Raw genomic sequence first — 25,781 nt, forward strand, 5'->3', positions numbered from 1 at the left:
AAACTTTTCAGTAATATAACCGATATTAGATACTGTAAAGTTTCATAAAAATCTGGTGGTAGTTTTTTCGTGAAAGAGTAACAAACATCCGTCCACATTCAAATTTTTTTGTGTTTATAATAAAAATAATATATTGATAGTGGAGCATTTAGCTAATGTTCAATTTTGTATTAATTAGTACATGTTACCAGTACTTCGTCCGCTACGACGAACTTATTTTTTTATATACAAATAATTTTTCTAACATTAAAATGGCCTAAGTTACTCCTTATAATAACCTTAGCTATCTCGGAGTGAAAGTATCTAAAAGGGTATCTAATACGATTTAAACACTAACAAGAACTAACAAACAAGAAATGCAGGTAATTTTTTTTTTATTTAAGGTATATGAATTGAAAATGAAATGAAAACACTTTATTGTTCCTCTCACAGAAAGAAAAATTACATAAATTAATATGTACATCAAATATAAAAAGAAAAAACAACATAATTATAATATAGAGGTAACAATGGGCGGCCTTATCGCTAAATAGCGATTTCTTCCAGGCAACCTTAGGATGGAGAGGAGTCATTAGACTGTGTCTGGTCGAGGTATAACAATTAGTTATTACAATTTACATATCATATACACATACCTACATATAGCTACATAATAATCACTATATATATATATATATATATATATATATATATAATATACATACATGCATATATATACATATAAATAAATAAAATAATAATATCTATACAATAGTGACGTTACTGTGAAGATAAATTTCGTGAATAATATTTTTTAACGCTCGATTTAAAGATACCTACTTTCATATGAATTTAGTGATACGCTGATAATTTAAAATGTCAAACAGACAGTTTTATTTATTTGTATCTACAGATAGAAGAGACTTTCCATGTTACCTTAAAAGTGAAATTATCTTATTTTGTCAGTGAACAGCAGTGGGTTGACGCTAATGACAACTCAATAACGAAATTCACCCATTACAGGCTCTGTGTCTGATCATACATTACAGCCTCGGTGGTCTAGCGGTTTAGCACACCTCTACTTCCGATTATCGCGGGTTCGATTCCTCGCACGATGTAAACATTTCTATTCATGAGTGTATTTTTTTGTATTGGTCTGGGTGTTTTGTATGTATGTATTTACAAAAAAAAGTATTTATAATAGTTGGGTGAAACCCATAACACAAGCTCAGTAAGGGACTGGATGGCATTGTGTGCATTGTCCTGAGATATTATTATTGTATTCCAACAGTGACCCGCGGCTTCGCCGGCGTAGCATATACGTTATTCTGGTGTAATAAGCTATATTACTGTAAATTTTCATCAAAATCCGTTAATTGTTTTTTAAAATTAAAATTTCATTATTTTTATTTTCTTAATTTTATTTAATTTGTATAGCTCGATTGTTGTTTATATTTAAAGTACTTAATTTGCTTAATTTATAATTACTGATAAACACCTGTAATAATGTAAATGCATTAAAACAGGGTATAAATATTTTATATAATTTCTAAAATAAATAGATTATATTTGTTTTACAAATCTGTAAAATTACTTGCACAAAACTTTTTCTAGTTTTTTAGTTTAGTTTTGTATTAACTAGATTGAATCTAACATTATTATGTTGTTGCTGGCAGCTTGTCTATCATTCTTTTTATAAACTTTATATTTTTATATCTATTTTTATACGTCACTTTTGACTATAATATATTGTTTTGTTACTTCTTGCTGTGAGCCCTTTTTGGGAAGAATACACATTTTTGCTAATATTTGGATTTTATTAAAATAGTAGTTGTGTTCCCGCTCCAGTAACAATGTAATTATCTCAACGGTTTTTGGTAGGAAATAAAAGAAAGAAATTGCTTTATATTTTATATTAATAAAAATATTAACAAAACAATAAATATCACCGTAATATACGGATTAAGGTTTAATAAAATACAATTAGAACAAAGCAGTAATTTAACCTAAAATATTTAACTATATACATTTGGTAGTACAAACTAGATATCGATTTGTCATGATAAAAATAAAATTTAGACTATACATTCAGATCACAATTATTTATGGGGATACACGTTCTGCAATGTTTGCTGTCATTCCCGAGATTCCGCGTAAACTAGTGTTGAGACCACCACTTATGGATATAGGTCCCGCAGTAAAAGTCCGTCCAAACAGATGAAAATGGCCACATGAAATGATCACAATATATTACTTTGGTGCAATATTCTGTACTTTTGTATTGTTTGAATTTGCCTCATTTTTGTGGCCATAACCATACTACTAAAGAAAATATTTAAAAAAATATGAATATATTTGAAGGAACCATTATTTATCATATTTTACAACGTTAAATACCTATATTTCTATACACTATATTTACAACTAGAGAATTCATTCAATCCATATCAGTCTTTATTATGTAAACACTGGCCGGCAGTGTTTTACCTAATTGCGATTCACTCTTATAAGACTAAAACAGCACAGCTTTTACGCAGCCTCTTCATTCTGGAATGTGCATTATATGTATTTACATACTAGCAGTACCCATTACTACATCACCGATCACAAAATGCATATAATATGATAATATCATACCATCCATATAAAGAGAACTGGCCCAATGTCATCATTGATAATATTATATACAGACTATTACAATTACAGTATCCACAATCAATATATTTATTAAATAATATTGAAAGTTAACAGCCATTTTGACCTGATTTTACAGTACTTATATTTCGTATTCTCCTACCACCGCCTGTAAGTTTTAATTCAATTTCCTCCAAACTTTTACCACGTGTTTCGGGTACAAAGAATATAACGAAAAATAGACCTATTAAACATATGACAGCAAACATCCACAGGGTGCCATGCATGTCAATAGCTTGGCTAATACTGTGAAAGGTTTTAGTGACAATAAAGGCACATGTCCAATTTAAACCAGTTGCCAGAGCTGCAGCAGTACTACGTATTTTCGACGGTAAAATTTCGCCTAGCATGAGCCATGGAATTGGACCAAAACCAATTGAAAAGCCTAGCACGTATATAACAAGGCAGGCTAGTGGCAACCACCCATATGCTGTAACATCTACTCCAGTAACCTTGACATAACAATAAGATCCTAATGTTATTAAAGTTATAATCATTGATATTGATGAAATATATAATAAAATTTTTCTTCCCAGTCGATCTATAAGAGCTGTTGCTATAAACGTTGATATGAAGTTTACGAGGCCAATGATGATACTTGATAAGTTCTTATCAATACTGCTTCCAGACATTTGGAAAATGGTTTCAGCATAAAATATGACTGCGTTAATCCCACTAAATTGTTGAAAAACCATCAATCCCAGCGATATTAGGACAGCGGGTATAAATCTTTTGTTAAAAAGCTGTCCGAATACGTTACCCCGTACAAGATTCGAATCTGCTTGAAGTCGTGTAAGATCTCGCATTTCTTTGTCAATATTTGTATTTTTACCCCTTAACCATTGAAGAGTCTTACGCGCGTCTTCTACGCGTCCTTTCGTAACATACCAACATGGTGTCTCTGGGGTCAAGAGCATTAGCAAGAAAAATGGAATAGGTAGCGCTGCGCCAAAGAATGCCAAATTTGACCAGTCTAAGTAGCTGCCAACGATGTATGCCAACAAAATTCCTGTGTTACCGAAAGCTGTGGGCAGTAATCCTAGTGCTCCTCTAACTTCAGGTTGCAACACCTCTCCAAGATATACAGGAAATGCAAGAGATACTATTCCCACGCAGATGCCGCCCAGTGCTCGACCAACGAGCACCATAGAGACAGTATATGCGTTAGCGATCAGCATCCAACCGATGAAGAATGGTATAGCAGTACCTGTTATTACCATACGTCTTCCTAGGTATTCAATGAGTGGACCTCCTGATATGCCGCCTACTAAAGCAGCTAGTGGCATTAATCCACCTACCCAGCTTTTCTGAAATAAAAAAAAGCTACCTTTATTATTTCGTTCTCAGATGTTAATATTTATTTATATGCAATGAAATGAGCTATATTACAAAATAAATAATATTTACTAGCTGAGATTGCGACTTCGTAGACAGGTATTCGAAATAAAGATACTTTATAATTATACTCTTTTGTTTTTAAAATCGATTGCAATAAAACAATTGCTTAATTTTAGATCAATCTATTTTTGAGATTAGAAAACGCATAGACAAAGAAACAAAAATTTTGATAATACTTTTTGTTTGGGTTTTATTACGATGATAAAGACCCTAATACTAGTCGTTCTACTACATATACCTTGTACTAATAATTTTATTGAATTTATATATTTTTTACTTGTATCGAATAATTTAATTTGAGTCTAGGTAGTATACAAATAGCATAGTAAATATACAGCGTTACCGTTATTACATTCTTAACTGTCTATGTATACATTATAATGATTAATTTTGATATCATTATCATAATTTTGAGTAACGTACCTCCTCAATTGTTATGTTAAATGTTCCGTTAATGTTCGTAAGTGCAGGAGAAGTGTAACCGGATGAGAACCCAACTATCAAAGAAAAAAAATTTTCCCACTTTTTGGGACTTTTTTCCAAAATTAACCCAAAATCGGGGAAATTTTTCATACCAGGATAATCCCATTGAAACTGCAAACAGCAAATTGCGTTGAGTCAAAAACGAAAAAATTTTTTTTTCCCACTTTTTGGGACTTTTTTCCAAAATTACCCAAAATTCGGGGAAATTTTTTATCGCAATACTGAGAGTAGCCATCATCTTGGAATCTGTAATAAAAATAATATAATAATTAAAATCATATTACATATACGAGTTTCTGTTTGAATAAAGTACAAATACCTTTCCTATGCCCGACAATCGGTGTCGCCAGCACCCCCGCAACTATGGAGGATTTTCATTTATGTCGTACCGCTTGAAGTTATTTTTGGCGTATTTGTTTTATGTCAACATTCCACTCCACTTTTGTTTTTAAAATCGATTGCAATAAAACAATTGCTTAATTTTAGATCAATCTATTTTTGAGATTTAGACAAAGAAACACTTTTTGTTTGGGTTTTATTACGATAACCTAATACTCCTAATAATTTTATTGAATTTATATATTTTTTACTTGTATCGAATAATTTAATTTGAAAGGTTACCGTTATTACATTCTTAACTGTCTATGTATACATTATTGAACTTGGACAAATGTTTTAAATGTTGTTAATGTTCGTAACAAATGTAATAAAAATAATATAATAATTAAAATCATATATACTAGACGAGTTTCTGTTTGAATAAAGTACAAATACCTCGTAGTTACAGCTGGACAAATGTTTTGAAACAGGTTGTATACCTACAGCTAACAAAGGTTGAGAAGTTACGTGGGTAGGAAATACTTTTGTTTGCAGCTGTACAGGATAGGGTCAATCAAGATGTGAGTGCGAGAAACTTATGGGTATAAGAAAGAAAATTATTTTACTACCACGTGCATAATTATTATATGTACGTTACCAATTGTCATCACTAGTCCGGATGTACGAATATTTTGTATAGTTTCGAATTAGCTCTATTTACCCAATTATTGGTTGAAATACTTTTATCAAAGTGGTGCAAAGACGTAATTTACATTATTAATTAATTAATTTACTTACACACCTAAATTATGTATTTTCCACGGACTATTATAAGGAGTCGTCCCTTCAATGTAGAATGTATGTAGCGATAAGGTACTCACTTATTGTTATTGTCTACATTGGAAAGACTGTTCCTTATAAATAGTCTGTGGATAAGGCTCAAACTCGCCTGTGGATCAGATTACTGTTCGCCAATTATTAAAGTCATGATATTAAATATTAATGGGAAAAAAGAGATGAAATGCTTACCTGTGTCCAAAGAAATAATCGCTTTGTTGTAGGTCGAGACACATCATCCCCATTGATAGTATGATCATTTTTAACTTTATTGCTGTTTATGCTAAGCTGCTTCACATATGGGATAGAATTTCTTAAATTTTCGTCCTTAATTTCCATTTCCATTTTATATTTAAACTCGTTTCCTAAGCTGATTTGTCGTAATTGTTGAAAGTGACGACGAGTAGCCTCAAAGGAATCTTCTTCTTCGCTACTACTTTCTGTAGTATTCTCAGGAATTGTTGCGTAGTTCGGAGCGAGCGTTCCTTGCGAGCCACATGAGGTTGCAAGTGAAGTACTAGTAGTGGAAGCAGAAAGCGTTGGGCGTGATGGTACTCTTGCGTATTTAGGGCCACGGGAACGATACAATCGTTCCTCGTCGCCTTGCCCCCGCCGATTTTGCTCACTTCCACCCTGGAAAATTAAAATTCCTATGTAAATACTATTTAATTCTCAAGTACTATGGATATCTGTAATTTAATTGAACTGTAAAAATGATTAAATGAACGTATAAACAACCAATTGGATAGAGAAGAACTGGTCACTCAAGCACACATGATATCCGATACTGAAGTAGCATACCGTAAACATACCCCATTTATTATATATCCGCTATCTAATATGCGTAAACCAGCAATGATAAGAGGTGTGACCTGAGGGAGTATGGGTTAAACACAGAGCATACATCGCTTATTGAACACAAAGTATCATAAGGTCACAGCATGCTACTGATAACCTAATCAATGAGATGTGAACCTTGGCCTTACAACGAGCAAATTTTTGTCTTAGCGCCTTCACATAATATTGCGAAGTTATTTTCGCACTTATACACAAAACAATACTAGTGGAGCATTTTATAGATATCGAAAACTGTTAGTGGCAAGTTGCGAGACCGTGCTACCGTCTATATCCGATGTTCTTGGCGTTATCGTACCATCACAACTTCGCGCGTCGCTCAGTAGTAATAATGATGTTTATAAAACATATTGTATAAACATGTTTGCCATACATTGAACCAGTGTTTCTTCAAGGCACTCCATCGTCTATGTTTACTGTAGATAATGTTTTTCTTTTATTTGTGCTGACTACTCAAATAATTAATATGCATCTATTTTCTCGAACCAATAATTGAAAGTATTATAATTTTTGTTCATTTTATTACTGTTATAATTTCTCGTTTAATAGCATGTCTTGTAGTTCTTGTTTGTGTACTATATGGCACATTCGCAATAATATCATGTCATAATGTCATGTTATCTTTATAATAATTTGTGTTACAATTTTGACAGGTATTTTTTAGGGTTCTTAGTCAATATTGCAAAACGTACTTTTATGTTGCCATTTTTCTGTCTGCCTAAGACTGCGTCATATTACAGGAACTACTAAAGTTATTTGCAACAGGGTTTTGAAATTCAAAGAAAATCTATAATTTTGAGTAGTGTAGCTTATAAAGGAGGTTTATATGTACAGTTCGAAATCGGTTTTTAGATCTTGATAATTTAATATGTAAACAAATTGTAATCATTGAACGAAAACAAAAACGACTGTTTCCAATATTTGTTCGGAACCTGTATGCGTTACTCGTTTACTCGTTATTTTCTACTTTTTTTAGAACGCATGCAAACTCGACTATAGAACAAGTGATTTACTGCGGAACTACATTCCCGCTGATTACTAATAAACTGTACAATATGATTTTTTAAGGTAAATTATAGATTATAGATTGAAGGTAATTACCACTGATTTATTAAATTATTATTATTATAATCAAATTTCCCTATGGATAAGTTAGGATAGGCAGGTGACTCTATCCTATGCGTTATTATTACATTTTTTTAAAAAGTCAGCAATAATTCAGTATTGGCATTGGGTATGGAATACCTGGTTTAATAGGGGTTCGTACCTATATCAACCACCTGGATCTGGTGGCGAACGTCTACTATTTTTTCCCCCAATTTTGTGGTAATATATAGTTTATTTAAAATTCCACAAAACTTAGTTTAAATTCCCAAAAACCCTTATTATGAAGATTTCGTGATCAAAGCTGAGTTTGTTAATAAACTAAACAGTTTTTTCAAATATATGCCGCGGCTTGGAACTTAGTTCATTCAATAATTTTACTGTATATAATATGCATAATGAGTAATTTTATTAATTAGATTTTATGAAATTAGTACTAAGATATTTGATGTGGTAATTTATAATATGTGACCATGAAGGTAGATTGAAATGACGTGACGGCCTGCCTCAATGCCGCCGGCAGGTGCAATAACAGGTGACAGTATTGCTCTTGCTGTATTTACATAACCTACACCAACCGAAATCACACAGCATTGCGAGTCTTAGTCTATTTTATAGAAATTACATACACGTTAACGCTTTGTTAAGTTATAGTTTTATGTTACTGTTGTTTTATAAAAGTATTATTGTACCAAAATCTTGTTCTAATGAACTCCTATAATACGTAAATATGTAATGATTCAACATTACATACTTATTACAACAATGTTTCTCAATCTGAGGTCGCGACCCTTTGGGGGTCACGTATAAAATCCTACGAAATGTCCTACAATTTATGTATATATATAATATTTGTAGTAAAATACATACTTAATACATTTGTGACAATAATAAATTAAACAGAACAAAATTTTATTCATTTTATATAAAAAACTAAATAATAAGAGTGTATTCATTTAGCATTGAATTATATTTAGGAAATTTAAGAATTTTTTTGTACTTATAATTCACCATTGCAGAAGCTACAGTAAATTGTTTATTGATTTACACGATCTATATAAATAAGTTTATTTAAATAGAAAGTTTATTCAATTAGAAAATATAGTTCAACTTAAAATACCTATAAACAACTACTTAAAAATTATTCGATTTTCCCACACAAATATCGTTATACAAGATTTTTACATCATGAATGTATAAGAAAGGATAATTCAGTAATAGCGCCATCTGGTTCAAGTCACGTGTAACATAAGCTAAAGTAAGTGTGCTATAAGTAAGTTCTCGTATGATTAGTACGTAATACTTTTTAACACAACCGAATAATTTTATGAGTATTTTCTTTTCTTGGAAAACACTTATTTAGACAAAAGTAATGTACACTATAGCAATATTATTAAACAATATGCTAAAATATTTTTACAAAGAAATATTAAGTGAGTAAGAGTCAAGCAAACTTAGTTCAAATATATATATTAGTTACCGTCAGATGGCATTAGTTGTAATGCTGTTTGCATTATTCATATAGAGATTAAACCTACGATATAAATGAACATTTGATAAAAAATGTTTAATCTATAATATATCAGCTGTATTATAGTTAATCTGTGATATTTGCTGTTTCAGTTTTTACAATATCTCTTGCTAAAAAAACTAGTTAAAAATAGATACTAGTGGTTACCAGGTACAACCAACCTACTACCACTATCACAGTCCGGAGCAGTGGGAAACTAGCGGCATACCGTATCTTGCTTCGTTCTCGAGCTTTCCTAACCGTAAGTAAGTAAGATAATTCCAGAATGTTTTCGAAGATTTTAACTATCAGTTCGAAATAACATTCATGTGCACTATAATTTGTAATTAATTCAAGAAAAAATGTTATTAATTGTATATGTAAGAATGTGGTCCTAATGTACTGAAAATGATGTTTTTAAAAATTAAACTATATAAATGTAAGGACCTTAAATCAATTTATTTAACTAGATATGGGACTTATAAACATACCATTTCAGTGGAAATCTGCTTTATGTATCCCATTATTTGCTGGTAGGGATTGGGGTTATTCTTATTGAAACTCATCTTGAAATCTTCGTTTTTGCACTACTTTTAAATTTTTTCTATTCAAGTTTATTACGAATCCAGTGTTTTCAGTTCACGTGCAAATCGAACACTTCACTTTAAACATTACACAAATTCAGAAAGTTACTAAAAACTTCGGCTTGACGTGCCTATTAAAAGTTTATATGCTAATAGAATACTGTATGTTTATGTTGGTCACTTAAACATTTCCTATTAGTTATTAATATTTCGTTTTGACAAAATTATATTTCGCGCCGCAAACCTGCAATGATGCACAACATTCAACTTTAACAGAACATACACAACGAACGATAATGTGTTGGCAGCAGGTACCGAGTTCAAAGCGTTCAAATTGTCTATTGAAACTCCAGATGGCAGGCCAATCTTATATATATAATTGTTGCCTCCTCGCCCCACTCACTCTCAACTTGTTATGGTGTGAGTTACACACACATGCAGTACTTAATAGTATACCTGTGATAATGTGAGTTTTAATTCTATATAGATTACATACGCTGCTCTTTCGATGTTGTTTATAAATGAAGTTACTTACATAAGCATATACATACTTATTTGAGTAATATTTATTTATTTATTAAAACTTTGCATTCCATAATTTTACAGTAGGGAGATAGGTATATTTCAAAGTAGGTTAATTATGGACCCTGTTGGGCACAGTAAGCGGAAGAGAAGAGAGGAGGACGAGTTATTTTTTAATTAATTTTAATGAATGAATAGTATTATATATAACTAGCTGTACGCGCGATTTGTCGCGTGTGGAATTTAACTTTATTTTTCTAAAATAAAAGTAGCCTAAGTTACTCCTTATTACATTAGCTACCTCCCAAAAAAAGTCCCGTCAAAATCGGTCCAGCCATTTCAGAGATTAGCCGGAACAAACTGACAGACAGACAGAGAGACAAAAATTGTAAAAAATGTTATTTTGCTGTATGTACCGTATTTATATTCATATGCTACATGCATAGGCGTAAAAGGCGGTTATTTCAATATTACAAACAGACACTCCTATTTTATTTATATGTATAATAATAATAGTTGAGTACATATTTATAATCAAAATTTTAGTAAGTTCAAGTAGATACATTAATTGAAAAATGTTATCGAAATGTAGACTAGTCGTATGAATTCCACAGTTTATTATAGTCAATAATGGCCATACAACAGATAATAATACAGCAGTTGTTATATTTTTATCACAATTTTTATGAAAATATTTTTTATATTTTAGATTGTGTATTTTTAAATGATATATGCTGGCAGTCTTACTTAGATTGCCAGCTTACATCTTACATCTAAATATATCTAAATATTCACATAATTTGCGGAATTTATTATTGGTTAATTCCTTCTAAATAAATATTTAGAAGTAATTAACCAATAATCACCAACTCATCTAATTCCCTAGTGTATATTTACATCGCACTTACTTATTAGCGTATGAATAATTATACAATACTTACCTACTTCTAACGAATCAGTTAACTAGCACTTACCGATTTTTTGTTATTGCTCTACCAAAAAACATTCCATTTATGTTACATATGTAAGGCATCTATTAAGAGCCTTTGCATGTACGTTACTGAACTATTGAATGCTATAAATATCTACATTTTGTCAGTGATTGATTATAATATTAATTATAATATGAAGACAACCCAACCTTCAAGTCCTAATAACGGCACGGTGCTAAGTTTTATTTATCGTGTCTGAACTGTCGCGAAAATATTTTACGAAATGTTATATGAGTTAATTATTATTATTATTTATTCAAATTACCAATCAGGCAATAGATAAAATAAAAGCCAAAATAGTTTACTATCATAATAATAGTATAGTATACATGATGTGCCGAGGGACTGTATTAAGCTGCTTTAAATGAGACACGTTCCTAGTGAGGTAAAATGTGTATAATCAACTACTAGAGAAAACATAATGACAAAGAATACTCTTTACTTAATCTTTATTGTGGTTGTTTTCTAGTGCCATATGCGCTAGAAAACAATCACTGTAAAGAAAAGGAATATAACGTTAAAATATAAAATGCAATAAAAATATATTTATAAAAAATCTATAAATAAGTTTGCCTACGGCAACACATGGTATGCAAAGTTTCTTTAATATACTTAATATTAATTTTATAATACTTGTTATTCGCAAGGCGCGACACTAAATGGGTTGAGTGGTGGTGGTTTTAATAACTGCTTCATAATGAAAAATGTTAACTAATTTTGAATATTAGCTTTCCATATTCTCTGTCAATAATAAAAAATATAAGTGAAAAAATTACTTCAATACGTAGTATGGTACGTACCTACGCGGTGTTCGCGCGTGATTCTGCATTTGACCATACAAACATCACTTGCTCTTTTTACTTGTATGTAACCGATAGCATCATCACCAAAGCTGTCTCTTGCCGACTTGGAATAAGTTACAAATAAAAATAAATAAAACGGCCTACGTATCTTATTAATAAGACAAATCAAAATTAAAAAAAGATTTAATACATCTGTTCAACCCACTACATTTGCAATAAATCAATATATGTGTTTAGTTAAATTTACTAAGAGAGGTACCTATATTCACAAATGTACATACGTACCTATAGATATAAAACTCTAACACATATTTGTTGTCTATAACGTAAAACTTAAAAGATTTGGTACTTCTGCCTGCTGCTATAATACTTGCAATGACTTCAGTTGGGTATTTTTTTTTACAAAAAAAAACATAAATTATTTTCTAAATAGCAAGAAAAGTTAACTTATGTTTGCATTTTTATTCCTCGCATTTCGGCGTCAACGAAATCACTATCTGTTGGTAAAATGACGTCACATGTCACGTGACTGTTAGCGGGACTCGAAATTTATCGTAAGTTTAAATGCCTATAAAATCAAAACTAATACATATTTTTTACTAAAACAAAAACTAGTATATTTGTATACAAACATAGTTTACTATAGCAACTTTCGACCGATTTGGCGTACCTATTAACATTCTTCATTAGGTAAAAATCACTAAAAAATTTGTGGTTTAAACAAAATACGTTGTAATATCGGAACCGGTTTCGTTTGTTATCATTATGCAACATTAACGAAGGACATACTATATAGCATGGCCATCAACCACGTGGTGCGCAGCGTACGAGACGAGAGAATTGTTTATTTTTAATAAATTACATTGTTTCTCATTTAAACATTTTACAAGAAATATAAATAAGTTGTCGCATCGCTTATTTGCAACTGTTTACATCATATTCGAGTTAGTCAAGATGAGTCACAACTTTATAGTGTAGAGGTCTACTAATACTACAAAAGCCTGTTTAATATAAAGTCAACAGGTTTAATATCCATTTTAGAATGTATTCCATAATTATTTATATCAAGTATTAAAGAAAAATCTATAAATAGTACAAAGTAAATTCACTGTTTTTGTCCGATTGTGTAAAGCTTATTTTTAAACCACACAACGGAGTTTAATACGGTTATCACTATCATTTTGAGAAATTCTTCTGAAAGGTTTTATGTATAGTATACAACATGCAAGCATACTCAGGATCTCCGTCATCACACTTTATAAATCGAGATGCCGACTTGGACGAAAAAGGATCAAGAGCATATTTACACATCTATCTCTTTTACTTATTTCACTTGTATTTTTATTGTGTAATTTAGCTACTACTATTTAGCTAGCCAGTCATACATGTGTAATTTTGTAATTATACGATGAACTCCTATGGAAATTTTTAATCAGTTTAATCTAGAATTTATCATATAATGCGATAAGATAAGGAGTTGAAACACTTCGAGTTGTCTAGACACGGTTGTTAAGAAGGCTGTAGGAGCCTTTTTTAGAAATATATATTTGCCATTTGCGAAATTACAACTTGGATTTTGAAACATTTTTAACCGAGTATATTGGTAAACTTCATTGGCTATTATATGTAGGAGATAAGGCATAATACATACATACTACTCAAAACAAAATAAGGGCACCATAAGTAACATAAGCCTCGTAATTCAATAAATTTTGATTCATAATATATGAGATAGATTATTTGAAAATGTTCGATTGGAATTCATTTATGCCAAAAATTGCATTTTGGGAAAGAATAAAGAAAAAAACAATGGATTTAAAAAATGCGATATTTTCTTAATGAACGTTTAAAGATTATTTTTTTGTTGTTTAGTATCTTGTGTGACCTCATCCTTTATTAACACATTCCCATATAATTGAAGAATTAAATGGCAAACGTTAACTTTTAAAATGCTCTCCCAGCGCCTTTTCAGAGATGATGATCTTGTTGCGTATTTATGCGAATGTCACTTTCTCTGACACTTTTTTTTAGTTGATCCCATAAATTCTCGCTCTGATTCAGGTTCTCTGGCTGGCCACTGAATCACTTCAATTTCAGCTTCAGATAATATGGAAATTGTTACTGGCGCCGTGCGCAGTCGAGCATTGTCCTCCAGCAAGACGAACCCTGGTCTAGCTTGCTGTGCAAATGGAATAATCTGGTGTTGTACCATATTGTTAACGTAACTTTGGGCAGATACAGCAACTTTATTAAAAATTACGAGCTCAGTTTTTCGTAGTAGAGTTATTCCGCCCCAAACCATTACACTGGGTCCATCAAAACGGTCAGTTCTGTGTGTTTAAACCGTTTCTCCAGATCATCTCCGCACTCTAATACGTCGTCACTCTAAAACTTAATTTTACTCTCATCAGAAAAGAGCACTGCAGCACAGTCATGAACTCTACAATCCAGGTGTTGTCTTGTAAACTTAAACAATTTGCGCGATGCAGTTAAATAAATACGAACTAAACATCTTCTTGAGTATTGTTGATCTTCATGGAGATGATTTCGTACAGTTTGGTCGCACTCACGAGTGTCTGTAGCTCGGCATAATAAAAAGTTATAAAATTATATGTCACAAAGACACAATTTTCAAGGGTCTTCAAGTTAAGCGTTAAATAAAAACAGTGTACCCACGAAAATGATTTGTCACTATAATCATTAGTAACACTTTAAAAAGCCCATAATTTAACATTTACAGACTATTACAAACTTGAAACAATAGTAATTTTTGTTTATAGTATTATTTTATTAGTGGCCCTTATTTTGTTTTGAGTAGTATATACTCATCTGTTTTTGCTGAAAACAAAATTTATAATTATGTTAGATAAACCGGATTAACTTAAAAATTGCAATTTTGCAAAATCCACTCTAAAGTGTGTCTTTGTTGTATAAATATGTAATAAAACTATTAATGACTGAAAAATATATTTTAATGTTATAGTAGATAGAGAAGGTGACACAATATAATTTTGTTTTTATATTTTTGATTATAGAATAGAAAAAACCTTTAAATATATTAATATCAAAAGAGTTTTCTCAACATTTCCTCCCGTAATCAAAACATATATATAACAAAATACAACGTAACAAAAACAACAGTATCAAAAATACAACATAGTAAAATATATACACGGTTCCTTTTCAACCTCCGTGTAACGGCTAGACCTTTTCTGAGTAAGTCCATACCTAATCGACAATATTTCTTCAGCCATTCACCATGTGAAGTCATATATACTGATGTTCCATAAATAGATTATCCATTTGTCACAATTTCTGTTTTCCAATCTAGATACAACTACAGGACAAAGGTAATCCGTTGTATCTTTAATATCCTGTTCTATTTTGGATACATTTCCCTTCTTGTCCCTTTTAAGTGGACATTCAGGACTATGTTTATACATTTAAAACATATAATAGGCCTCTACTTTGTCTCTTTTAATTGCGAAGTATGAAATTCAGCACCGTCGTTCTGAGCAACTTTTGACATTTTACTCAACAACTTGCTTTTCACCATTTCCAAAGTCACTTCAACACTAGAGTTTTCTAAAGCCATTACTAATCGTACAAAACGTGATGTCAAACCTCCCAACAGTATCGCAGCAAGAGAACTGTCATCGATCTTTTTGCCTATGTCAGCCAAATCTAGAGCAGTTGTCAAGACTGCATTGATGTACGACTCTATATCAGTAAAATCAGATAAGGAGTACCTGTACAGCCGTCTCTCCAGTGCCAATTTTCGACCTAGACTCCGATCTTCATATGCCTTTTGCAAAGCACACCAGGCCTCTTTTGTCGATGTTGCTGTCCTCACATGCGTCATTGCGGCACCGTCCACACAAAGACAAATTTTTGATAATGCCTTCTTTTCATTACGTTTCCGCACATGCATAGGTGTATCATCACTGGATTCATAACCATCTATTGCATTCCACAGCTCTTCGTATTCCAAGAGACTCTTCATTTTGAGTTTCCATGCCGTATAATCTTCACGACTCATCAATATTTTAATTCCATTAAAATTATTTCCAGCCATTATAAATGAGCTAAATCGTCTTTTAAATTGATTTATTCTTCGTGCTGATAACGAATGTTGTATAAATATGTAATAAAACTATTAATGACTGAAAAATATATTTTAATGTTATAGTAGATAGAGAAGGTGACACAATATAATTTTTGTTTTTATATTTTTGATTATAGAATAGAAAAAACCTTTAAATATATTAATATCAAAAGAGTTTTCTCAACAGTCTTAAACTCTAATTTTAAAAAATAGATTTTTTTTGTTATTCCAATACTGTACTTGGTATGCGATACGTAGATTTATGCTGTTAAATAAGAGGGGGAAGGTGATTATTAGAAATGTGGACTAATGATCCCATAGCTACCAATATACAATGTACGTAGTTCCACTGAAAACAATTGTGATAAATTGCCTGGTGAATTTAATGGGATAACTTACCTGACCTCAGCGTAAACCGTTAGCATAGGTGCGGCACAATTCCATCATCCATTAATAATCACAGAAAGAGAAATAATAATAATAGCATCACAATAACTTAGGACACCACTATATGCACTATACTGTTTCTTTTTCAATACATAAAAATATGATTTAATAAGCAATTAGCCGATAAAATTATAAATCTACATATTATCTAACGTATGTAAATACGAACTGATGCCCGCGACTTTGTCCACGTGGAATTTGTTATTCCTTTTTTCTTTGATTCCTTTGATTAACATTCTTATTGTAGTGAATTCGACTGATACGATCGTTAAATAAAAGGAAAAGGTATTTAACCTTTTTACATTAAATGTTAAGTGTCATTGTAGCTAAAAACAGTGTCGGGGAAAGAACAGAGCCGTGCAGGATGCCAGCGTTAAAGTCCATGCTATCGAAGCAACAAACATTGAGCACGGTTTTGATGCATCTTCCATGAATGTAATCATGCAAAAAACTAGCGACCCATTTGCATAATCCTTTTGGTATTCTGTACGAAAGCAATTTCGATAAAGGACCTTGATGCCAAACCCGATCAAATGCTATGAATAACTGCCAACACCTCACCTTTACTCTCAATAACAAGCGCCCAGCAGTATGTGAAATACACTATAAGATCACCAGTTGAGCGATTATTTATTGAGCGATCTCCAATTGGCGAAAGCCATATTGGAGACCGCTCAATAAATGTACCTTTGTAATGTAATTTTAGCAATAAATCAGAAATCTCCTGTGCATTTATATTTTTTCCTATCCTCATCCCCGTGTTCACTGTAAGTGCATCTGTGTCATTTGTCGCCAAAAGGTTGAGGTCTTTAAGCATGCTTGTCAGGTTGTGGTCCCCGTGGTACTACTGGTAACGTTTGTATAAAATCCCATCAAAACGGCAGTGTTATTCCGCCCATAGGTGGGTCATGTTAATGGATATCTCTGAGGGTTATATCGACCGCCTCTACTGCTTATAGAATATCAAACAGATTATTAAATAACTTTACTTACCATAGGTTCTGTAGTAAGCTGTATAAGTTGCCATAAATTTTTAACGATCCCATGGAAACTCTTTAATTTTCCATGATTAAAAGAATCTAAAATGTTACCGGGTACATAATGTAACCACCACATAAATTTCATTGAAATTAATCCAACAGTTTCGAAGATTCGCCTGTACAAACAGCAAGAAAAATATAACATTTTGAAAAAATCTGGATGTGTTCTATTTCACTTTTAACATACCCGGGACTCGGTTTTTGGTTTTTTTTCTGTTGACACATGTTCGACCTCTACAATTTTATTATATGTATGTTTAGGTATTAGATAAACATACATATCATTTATATTAATTATGCCGTATCTTAGATTCATAGAAAGGACATATTATGTGATAATAACAATCCATTTCACTCCAATAAAATTTGAACATAGATTATATTTTGAAATTAGAACTCAGACTACTGCTATTACTATAATATAAACGAACCAGTAAAGAAGATTCGAGAGCCAGACAACTACGGGCCGTCAAGTATTATTCCACTAGTCAACTTTTGAATGCATGACGTATGCGTGTATGCGAGGTTTGGTTTCCTTCGTGTGTGTACCAATGCGAATACCCTGCGAGTGTACTGGTGGAGATATTAACGATGACGAAGACTTGACGTAATATTTGCAAAACTAATCATTCGATTATCAATTCCCAAAATAACAATATCTAGAATATGAGTTAGTGTTAATAACTATAACTTTAGGTTTCATGACTGAGGAGTTGATTGTTGTCTGATAGTTTTACAGGACACTTACTTTATTAGCTATATGTCTACTAGTCCTCAATACTGATAATTAAAATTAATACAACATGATGTAAGCGCGCGGTATCGTGCTGTCACAATTACGAAATATAGTCTCAGTGTAACTATGTAGCATAGGACAAAAAATAATATTTATAAGTTAAAAATGTATATAGTCTCTATTCCACCTATTGCGGAGAGGTTCCTAAGTTCCTCGTTCTATTAAATAAATTCCACAAGCATTCACAAATTTGGATAGTGTATTTAGTCCCATTTCTAACACTGAAACCTATGATAATATTATGCCCATTTTTTATAGTTGTTTGCTGTAAGCTTAGTGTGTATACATGTATAATGTAAGCATATTCGGCACGGTGTAAAGGCTTTCGGGATAGTTCTCGCACGTACCGACGCACGCTGATGACGTGCCGGCGTGCCATAGTGCACGTGCTCATTTTGCCCGAGCACGAAGGAGGCTGCACTTTGCTGGTATAAGCGAACGCGGGGAATATGAAAAAACCTTGTCAGCAAAATTAACTCCGATTTAAAAATATTGCTGTCTTTTACAATTATTACAAAAAAGTCGGTTATTTACATTTTTTATATAACTAAAATGGAAAATAAGCTGAAGTCCTACTGATGAAATGTAGTGTGGATTGTGTATGACTGTGTGCAGAATCAGCATGACAAGCAAAAAGTACATTACGACGCCCGTAGTAGACTATCTCTCGTGCATAGCTATTTCAGGACTACGGAGTCATTCTATAGTACACTGTAATCACTGTCACTGCTGTATTTCACAATTTAATTTTGCGTCTTAAATTGGGTGTACAAATAATATTCATTATAGGTAAACAAGTTTGTACCAAGTCTATTTCTGTAAAAACTAAATACAGATAAATAAATTGACGTAACTGAAAGGCATGATAGCGTCATATGGCTGATTTGATATCCGCTTCCCGTAATGGTTCATAATGTAGGCGCGGCTAGAATTTTATTTAATCAACATCAACGAAATGTTACGTTACAAGTACGTACGGAGAAAAGACGTTTGCGACGCGCCCACAAGTAATTTCTATCTTTTGTTATTGTCTACATTATATTTGATTATGATGATGATATATATACAGCCCATAAAAACAATACGACTACATACTAGATATATAACAAAATGACACGTTTCTTGGAACAATTGTGTGCTTGAGGACTTATTTGTTTTCAAAATGACCAATTTTATTGTAGGACATAGTATTTCCCACTACAGTATAATTTACTAACTATCAACGGCTGCTATTATATAAATCTGTATTGTATTATATTATATATGACTCACTAAATATATTAAGTATTATTATGTAAGGTTTAAATTGCTACTTAATTGCTATTATAGTTATAATTATAAAGAAAATATTGCCAACTAGCATAAAAGGCATTGTTTAATTGTTGTGGGAAATGAAGAATGTTAATAGGTACGCCAAATCGGTCGAAAGTTTGCTATAGTAAAGTTTGTTTGTATACAAATATACTAGTTTTTGTTTTAGTAAAAAATATCTATTAGTTTTGATTTTATAGGCATTTAAACTTACGATAAATTTCGAGTCCCGCTAACAGTCACGAGACGTGTGACGTCATTTTACAACGATCCGCTCCGCTTAGTAGCGAGTCGTCAGTATTTTGTTTTGTTTTCATCCGCGCCTTACGTTATTATTCTATTAATTAATGAAATGGATGAGGGATTCGAAAAATGGCAATCTGATAATATGCCTAAAATAGATACATTAATGGTTGCCCATTATTTATCAACAGATAGTGATTTCGTTGACGCCGAAATGCGAGGAATAAAAATGCAAACATATGTTACCTTTTCTTGCTATTTAGAAAATAATTTATCTGTTTTTTTTTTTGTAAAAAAAAATACCCAACTGTTGTCATATTAGATATACCTGCCCGGTCTCGTCTTGCGAGATCAAGCCATGTATTTCTAATCTTTTTGTCCATTGGAAAGGTAATAAATAACTTTTTCGGCGTTTTTATTATTGTATTAGTACATTGAGGGACCGCACACCATCGATACACATTGGGATTCATAGTTATTGCACTTAAATCTTCAAAAACTTTCAACAAACAAAGGTATAACTCTACTATAACTTGTCACTTGTCAAGTGTTTACAAATCGTTGACGTCACAGGCGACGCCATTGGTATTGTAGCGTTTTTGCGCGAAATTTTAATTGTATTTTTTAAAAAAAACATTTTTCTATCAAAGACTTAAGTTTTTTAAAAAATATGTAAATATATATATTTATTTAAAAAATATATATTTGTTTTGTATAAATAACTATAATCATATCATGACAATCTTTAACGATCAGTAGGCGAAGAATATAGTTCGAAATACGAAATATACGTACATCATCATTACATAGTACATAGTATAAAATAAAGTCGCTGTCGCTGTCTGTCCCTGTGTATGCTTAAATCTTTAAAACTACGCAGCGGATTTTGAAGCGGTTTTTAATAGACAGAGTGATTCAAGAGGAAGGTTTATATGTATAATACATGTAGTCCTGTGCGAAGCCGGGACGAGTAGCTGGTAATTTATATAAATAAATGGTTTGGTATATGAATTCATTTCAAGTTTTTGTTCTTCGCCGATTTATATGCACTTATACTCTAGTCTTTGTCTTTCAGTCTCAGCTATTTCTTGCCTTAATTTCAGTTATGTGAATTCAGTTTTAGAGAGGCATGACATCTTAGTTCTTTGGAATGGAATCGCATCAGTGGTGTTGGGGGTGTCCCATGATAACGCTTATATATACCGCTTACCATTGCTTGTTTGCTATTGCAATTACATAGGGTTATAGGGAAAGAAACGTATACCTGAAATATATTTGAAGATGGAATGGAAGCTGTTTTAGATTTTGTTATTATAAATAAATCCTAACACGTCTCACGGCAAGTTTAAAAAAATGCGGCACTTGTTTCCTGAACTCATAGACCTTCAACTTATGAAATATTAACTACCGCATTCGAACATAGCACTCAGCAAATATCTAGTTTTTAACTGCAAATACTAATTCAACATTATAAATACTAGAAATATTTATAACACAATTTTTAATGCCTTCCTGCAGAGTGTAGGTATTTAATTTTACCGGTTTATTATTTTGATATTATATTAATTTAATAGATAATATATTTATATACATAATTATAATAACAATTTCTCAGGATAATTCACACAGTGCCATCTAGTCTCAAACTAAGAGCTTGTGTTATGGGTACTAAATAAATAGTTATTTTCGTAGATACATAAATAATATATATAGAAAATCCAGAACAGTTTAAACAATCATATTCATAGAATTAATATGTTTGTAACGTGCGAGGAATCGAACCCGCGACCATCGGAAGTAAAATGGTGTGCTAAAGCGTTACACCACTGAGGCTGTCAATTATTTGTAATTAGTGTCTAAATTAAATAAAAGTAATTTAACATAATTTTTGTTGTGTGGCTACATTAGCAATGATGCCACTAGGCTACATAGTGGAGCCGTTCATACAATTTCACATTGTCGTATCCATTTCTTGCATATAAGACTGTATTCGACCCAATATTATTAAGAGAAAGAGACGAATACATGTTTATTGGTTTCCAACTAAACATACGTCAAGATTTCTGACGGAAAAATACTCGAAGAAAAGTGCAGTAGTTGCAAACAGTTTGAATTATTCCCCCGTGTATGTTCTTGGTATTCAATGTCATAATATATTTCAATCACACACATGTAGTATACATTTACATTTGTTATTCCAATGTGACCATAATTATAATTCCATTCACAGAACATTTGATTTCCTTAAGAATAATTACGACGTAATATTCTAATAAACTTTATATTTTACATCGCTTTATGTACGTAAAGCGCTTTATTTTTAAGGTTCAGTACCACTGGCAAACCTGTTTAATGACAAACACTTGTGTGAACTGTTCACACTCTCAACGTTTCGCAATGTTAACAAAGCACGCACACTTTTGGTAATATACATATATGTATATATGAATATCAACTTATATGTGTGTAAAAGAATAAGCAAACCAGAGCGCCATTAATTTTACATTGCTAGGACTAACTTACGTCGACGCAGAGCCAGTGCGAGTATGATATACATAAGAAGCTAGAAACCATCCATATGCGAGTATAATATTTGGTCTTAATTATTTTGGGCCTAGTAGTTAGGGATACAATTTTTCAATTATTTATATCCGTTACTGTTCATGAAAATATTTCATTTTATTAAAATTTATTATATTTTTATTGTTCAAGACATTTAAGACTTGTTTATACATATTTATATAAACAAATGTCATTCATTCGTTATTAATAAGGACATAAAAATTAAATGTGAAAATATTACCAGCTGCTGATTTTCACCACCGTACCACCCGCCAGAAATTAAAATACCATCCTGATCATCTGGATGAATGACTGCCCTCCACAGTGAGGTTTTCTAGAAGCTTTTTGCCACGTTGTGGAATCACCTTCCAGAAATGGCATTTCCGTACCTAAAATTAAAAATAAGATGTCCTGCCTACGTACCCTACGTAGGCAGGACATCTTGTTCTTTAAGGTGGCAATGCATGAGGGGTACCATGGGAGTCATATAATAACAATAATCATAACCCTGGACAATTCACTCAGCGCCATCGAGTCCCAAGCTAAAAAGCTCTATTATGGATACTAGACAACTGATAAGTTTTTTCTTAAGGTAATGTCAACAGGTGAAAATGACTAAAAGTAGTTAAATGAAATTGATAAAATATCATTGAACTTCATATAATTTTTCATAAATCAAAATTGTGAATAAAATCTCAATATGTTACTCTGCAGGGTGGGTGGCAATGAATGAGGTGTACCATGAGCGTCAAATACCTAATAATATCAATCAAAACCTTGGACAATTCTCTCAGAGCCATCTAGTCCCAAACTAAATATGTAGCTCTGTTATGGATATTAGACAACTTATAGGTTTTTTCTGAAAGTATAATGTCAACAGGTGAAAATGACTGAAAACAGTTAAATGCAATTTTATCAATTAAAATTGTGAATTAAACCAATTACGTCCCATGACAACACGGTGACATGTCTATCACTCGCCATTTGGTAGTGGAAGTAGTTAAGCACTATATCTGATTTTGAAATGACTAAGAAAATACTTATGTCATGCCCAAAACAAATATTATGTTGAGTTATTATCAACCCTAACTTCCTAAAATATACTTATACCTATTTGCAAATGTGGTGTATGTAGCCTTTGTTAACACACACTTATCGGCCGTGTTTGTAGTGCAAATTAAAATTGTTTATCAGGAATTTTAATTTAATTTACATAAGGTACTCAAAAATTTGATGTCATCCACCAGAACTGATATATGTACGTACGTATTGTAAAAAAACCATTGCATCTAAAAACTTATTTGCTTAGTATTTTAATCACTCACTGTTTCCGCGATTTCACCTGCATGGAACCATTATCTCCAGTCACTGTGAGAATTTTGGGTTGTCACTCTTTAGTCTATTTTATATATGTAGTACTATAATATCATAATCTTACCTAACTATCTTTTAATAAAATAATTGCTATATTTTATTAGAATAATTAATATATTACAGATAAAGTATCTGTAATATGTTAGTCACTGGCTCACCGATCTGCGAAGCCATACATCAGCAGAGTTCAGCAGAGTAACATATTGAGATTTAAGGCATTGTATGGAATATATTTAAATGGAAGTTACTAGTTACCTCATATATTTAAGTTTTTTAAATTTAGAATGATATTAGATGGTATTGATCCGTTATATTTTTTGGATGAATTTGCAAATGTTGTGTTTAAATTCATCGGATTTAGAAATATTATTTTCTTTCTTATTCAGAGTCGAGTTACAGGTGGCATTCTGCAATCTCTACATACTTCTGAATTAAAAACAAAATATTACTCCGAACCCCACAATATAAAAAGGTCGATTAGATCAGCAAAATATTACAACTCAATCGGTAACAACAGTTCTTTTAATATTACAGATCTCGTTTCAACTAGAGATTAATTATTATTCTTAATAAGCATACATAAGCAATTACGGATCAGTCATTAAATGGGTTTCCCCAGAAGTACATGAATTTATTCATTTCTCATATATAATATGATAAAATATTTAAATATATTATATATGTTCGATATTTATTTTATTTAATTATAAAAACAATGTACATACTTACGTATATATACGTAAAGTCTTTCTTTTCGTCCTGTTGAGAATGGAATACTAAATACTGCAAATAATAACATATCACATTTGCTTTTTTACCATTCAATATACTTTAATTCTGCTGTTTTAAAACCTTATTTGATCATATTTCTGAAATTTTGTCGCGATAAATCTGTTTCATAATTCTTCTTTAATCTTATTTCCAAACATCCGCGGTGACGCATCTATTAGTTTTCATAACATCAGCATATTTTTATTTACAGAGGTTAATACTGAAATAATGATGCTGTTCTTCAAAATTAATGGCTTTACTTAAGAGACCAATGATCAGGAAAGAGTGTCGATGCGCGATTGCGTTGATTTAAATAAATGGGCACGTTACCACGCATTATATTGGCATCCATAAATATGAATGAATGTACACACCTCCAATGTACATACATCACGCTTCAACGCCTTTCCTAGCGCAACGAATGGCATGTCCAAGTAGACGTCAATCGTAGACCGCGTCCTTCCAAACAAGAAAATATATCGAATTGCCTCACAAATTAACCGCATCCGACCGTCAATCGAACAAGAAAATTAATATTTTTTTATTTTTTTTCATAATTTGCGCGCATACTCTGCAGAGGCACTGTGCGCATAGGGTGCAGTAGTCGATGCCTTTACGCGGAATACGTCCAGTCGACCAGGTTGTCGGTGACAATTAATAAAAAGTTGTATAAACAGCTGTAATATATGAACGTAAAATTTAAACGAAATTCATAAAAACAATTCTATTTTAGATTATTCGAATCCCGCTAACTTGAACAATTTTATATGACTGTAGTTAGTTAAATATCGTATAGTATTAAACAATTACAGTAGCTGAAGTGTAAGCGACTAATTTGTCATTTCTGTTCGCATTTTAAAATTTATCTATTTATGTGATATTAACTTTAATTAATTAGTTATTAGTGATACATGTCATGTTAAGTACGTACATACATTTACATTACAAAAGCCGCAAAATGAAAGTAGGTATACATAGCTTCATGTCGGTAGATCATATCAGTGTTTTGATTTTTAATATATGGAGTTGAGATCTGTGGGGGAGGCCTATGTC

General features: G+C 31.8%; 2 protein-coding genes across 2 annotated transcripts in view; one reads left to right on the forward strand and one right to left on the reverse strand.

Moving 5' to 3' along the window:
• Nucleotides 1–25,781, forward strand: part of LOC131855640 (RING-box protein 2) — a 36,578-nt gene that overhangs the window by 7,109 nt on the left and 3,688 nt on the right. The window lies entirely within an intron of this gene.
• On the reverse strand, nucleotides 2,170–10,088 carry LOC131840730 (facilitated trehalose transporter Tret1-like). Its single transcript, XM_059188957.1, has 4 exons — nucleotides 9,670–10,088; nucleotides 5,877–6,342; nucleotides 4,495–4,583; nucleotides 2,170–3,980 (listed from the first exon to the last, which is right to left on the reverse strand). Exons 1-4 carry the CDS (start codon nucleotides 9,742–9,744, stop codon nucleotides 2,724–2,726), a joined length of 1,887 nt encoding a protein of 628 aa, XP_059044940.1. The 5' UTR covers nucleotides 9,745–10,088; the 3' UTR covers nucleotides 2,170–2,723.

This window comes from Achroia grisella, unplaced genomic scaffold (assembly GCF_030625045.1).
Source record: "Achroia grisella isolate CSIRO2021 unplaced genomic scaffold, CSIRO_AGI_Agris_v1 utg1023, whole genome shotgun sequence".
Taxonomy (NCBI): Eukaryota; Metazoa; Arthropoda; class Insecta; order Lepidoptera; family Pyralidae; genus Achroia; species Achroia grisella.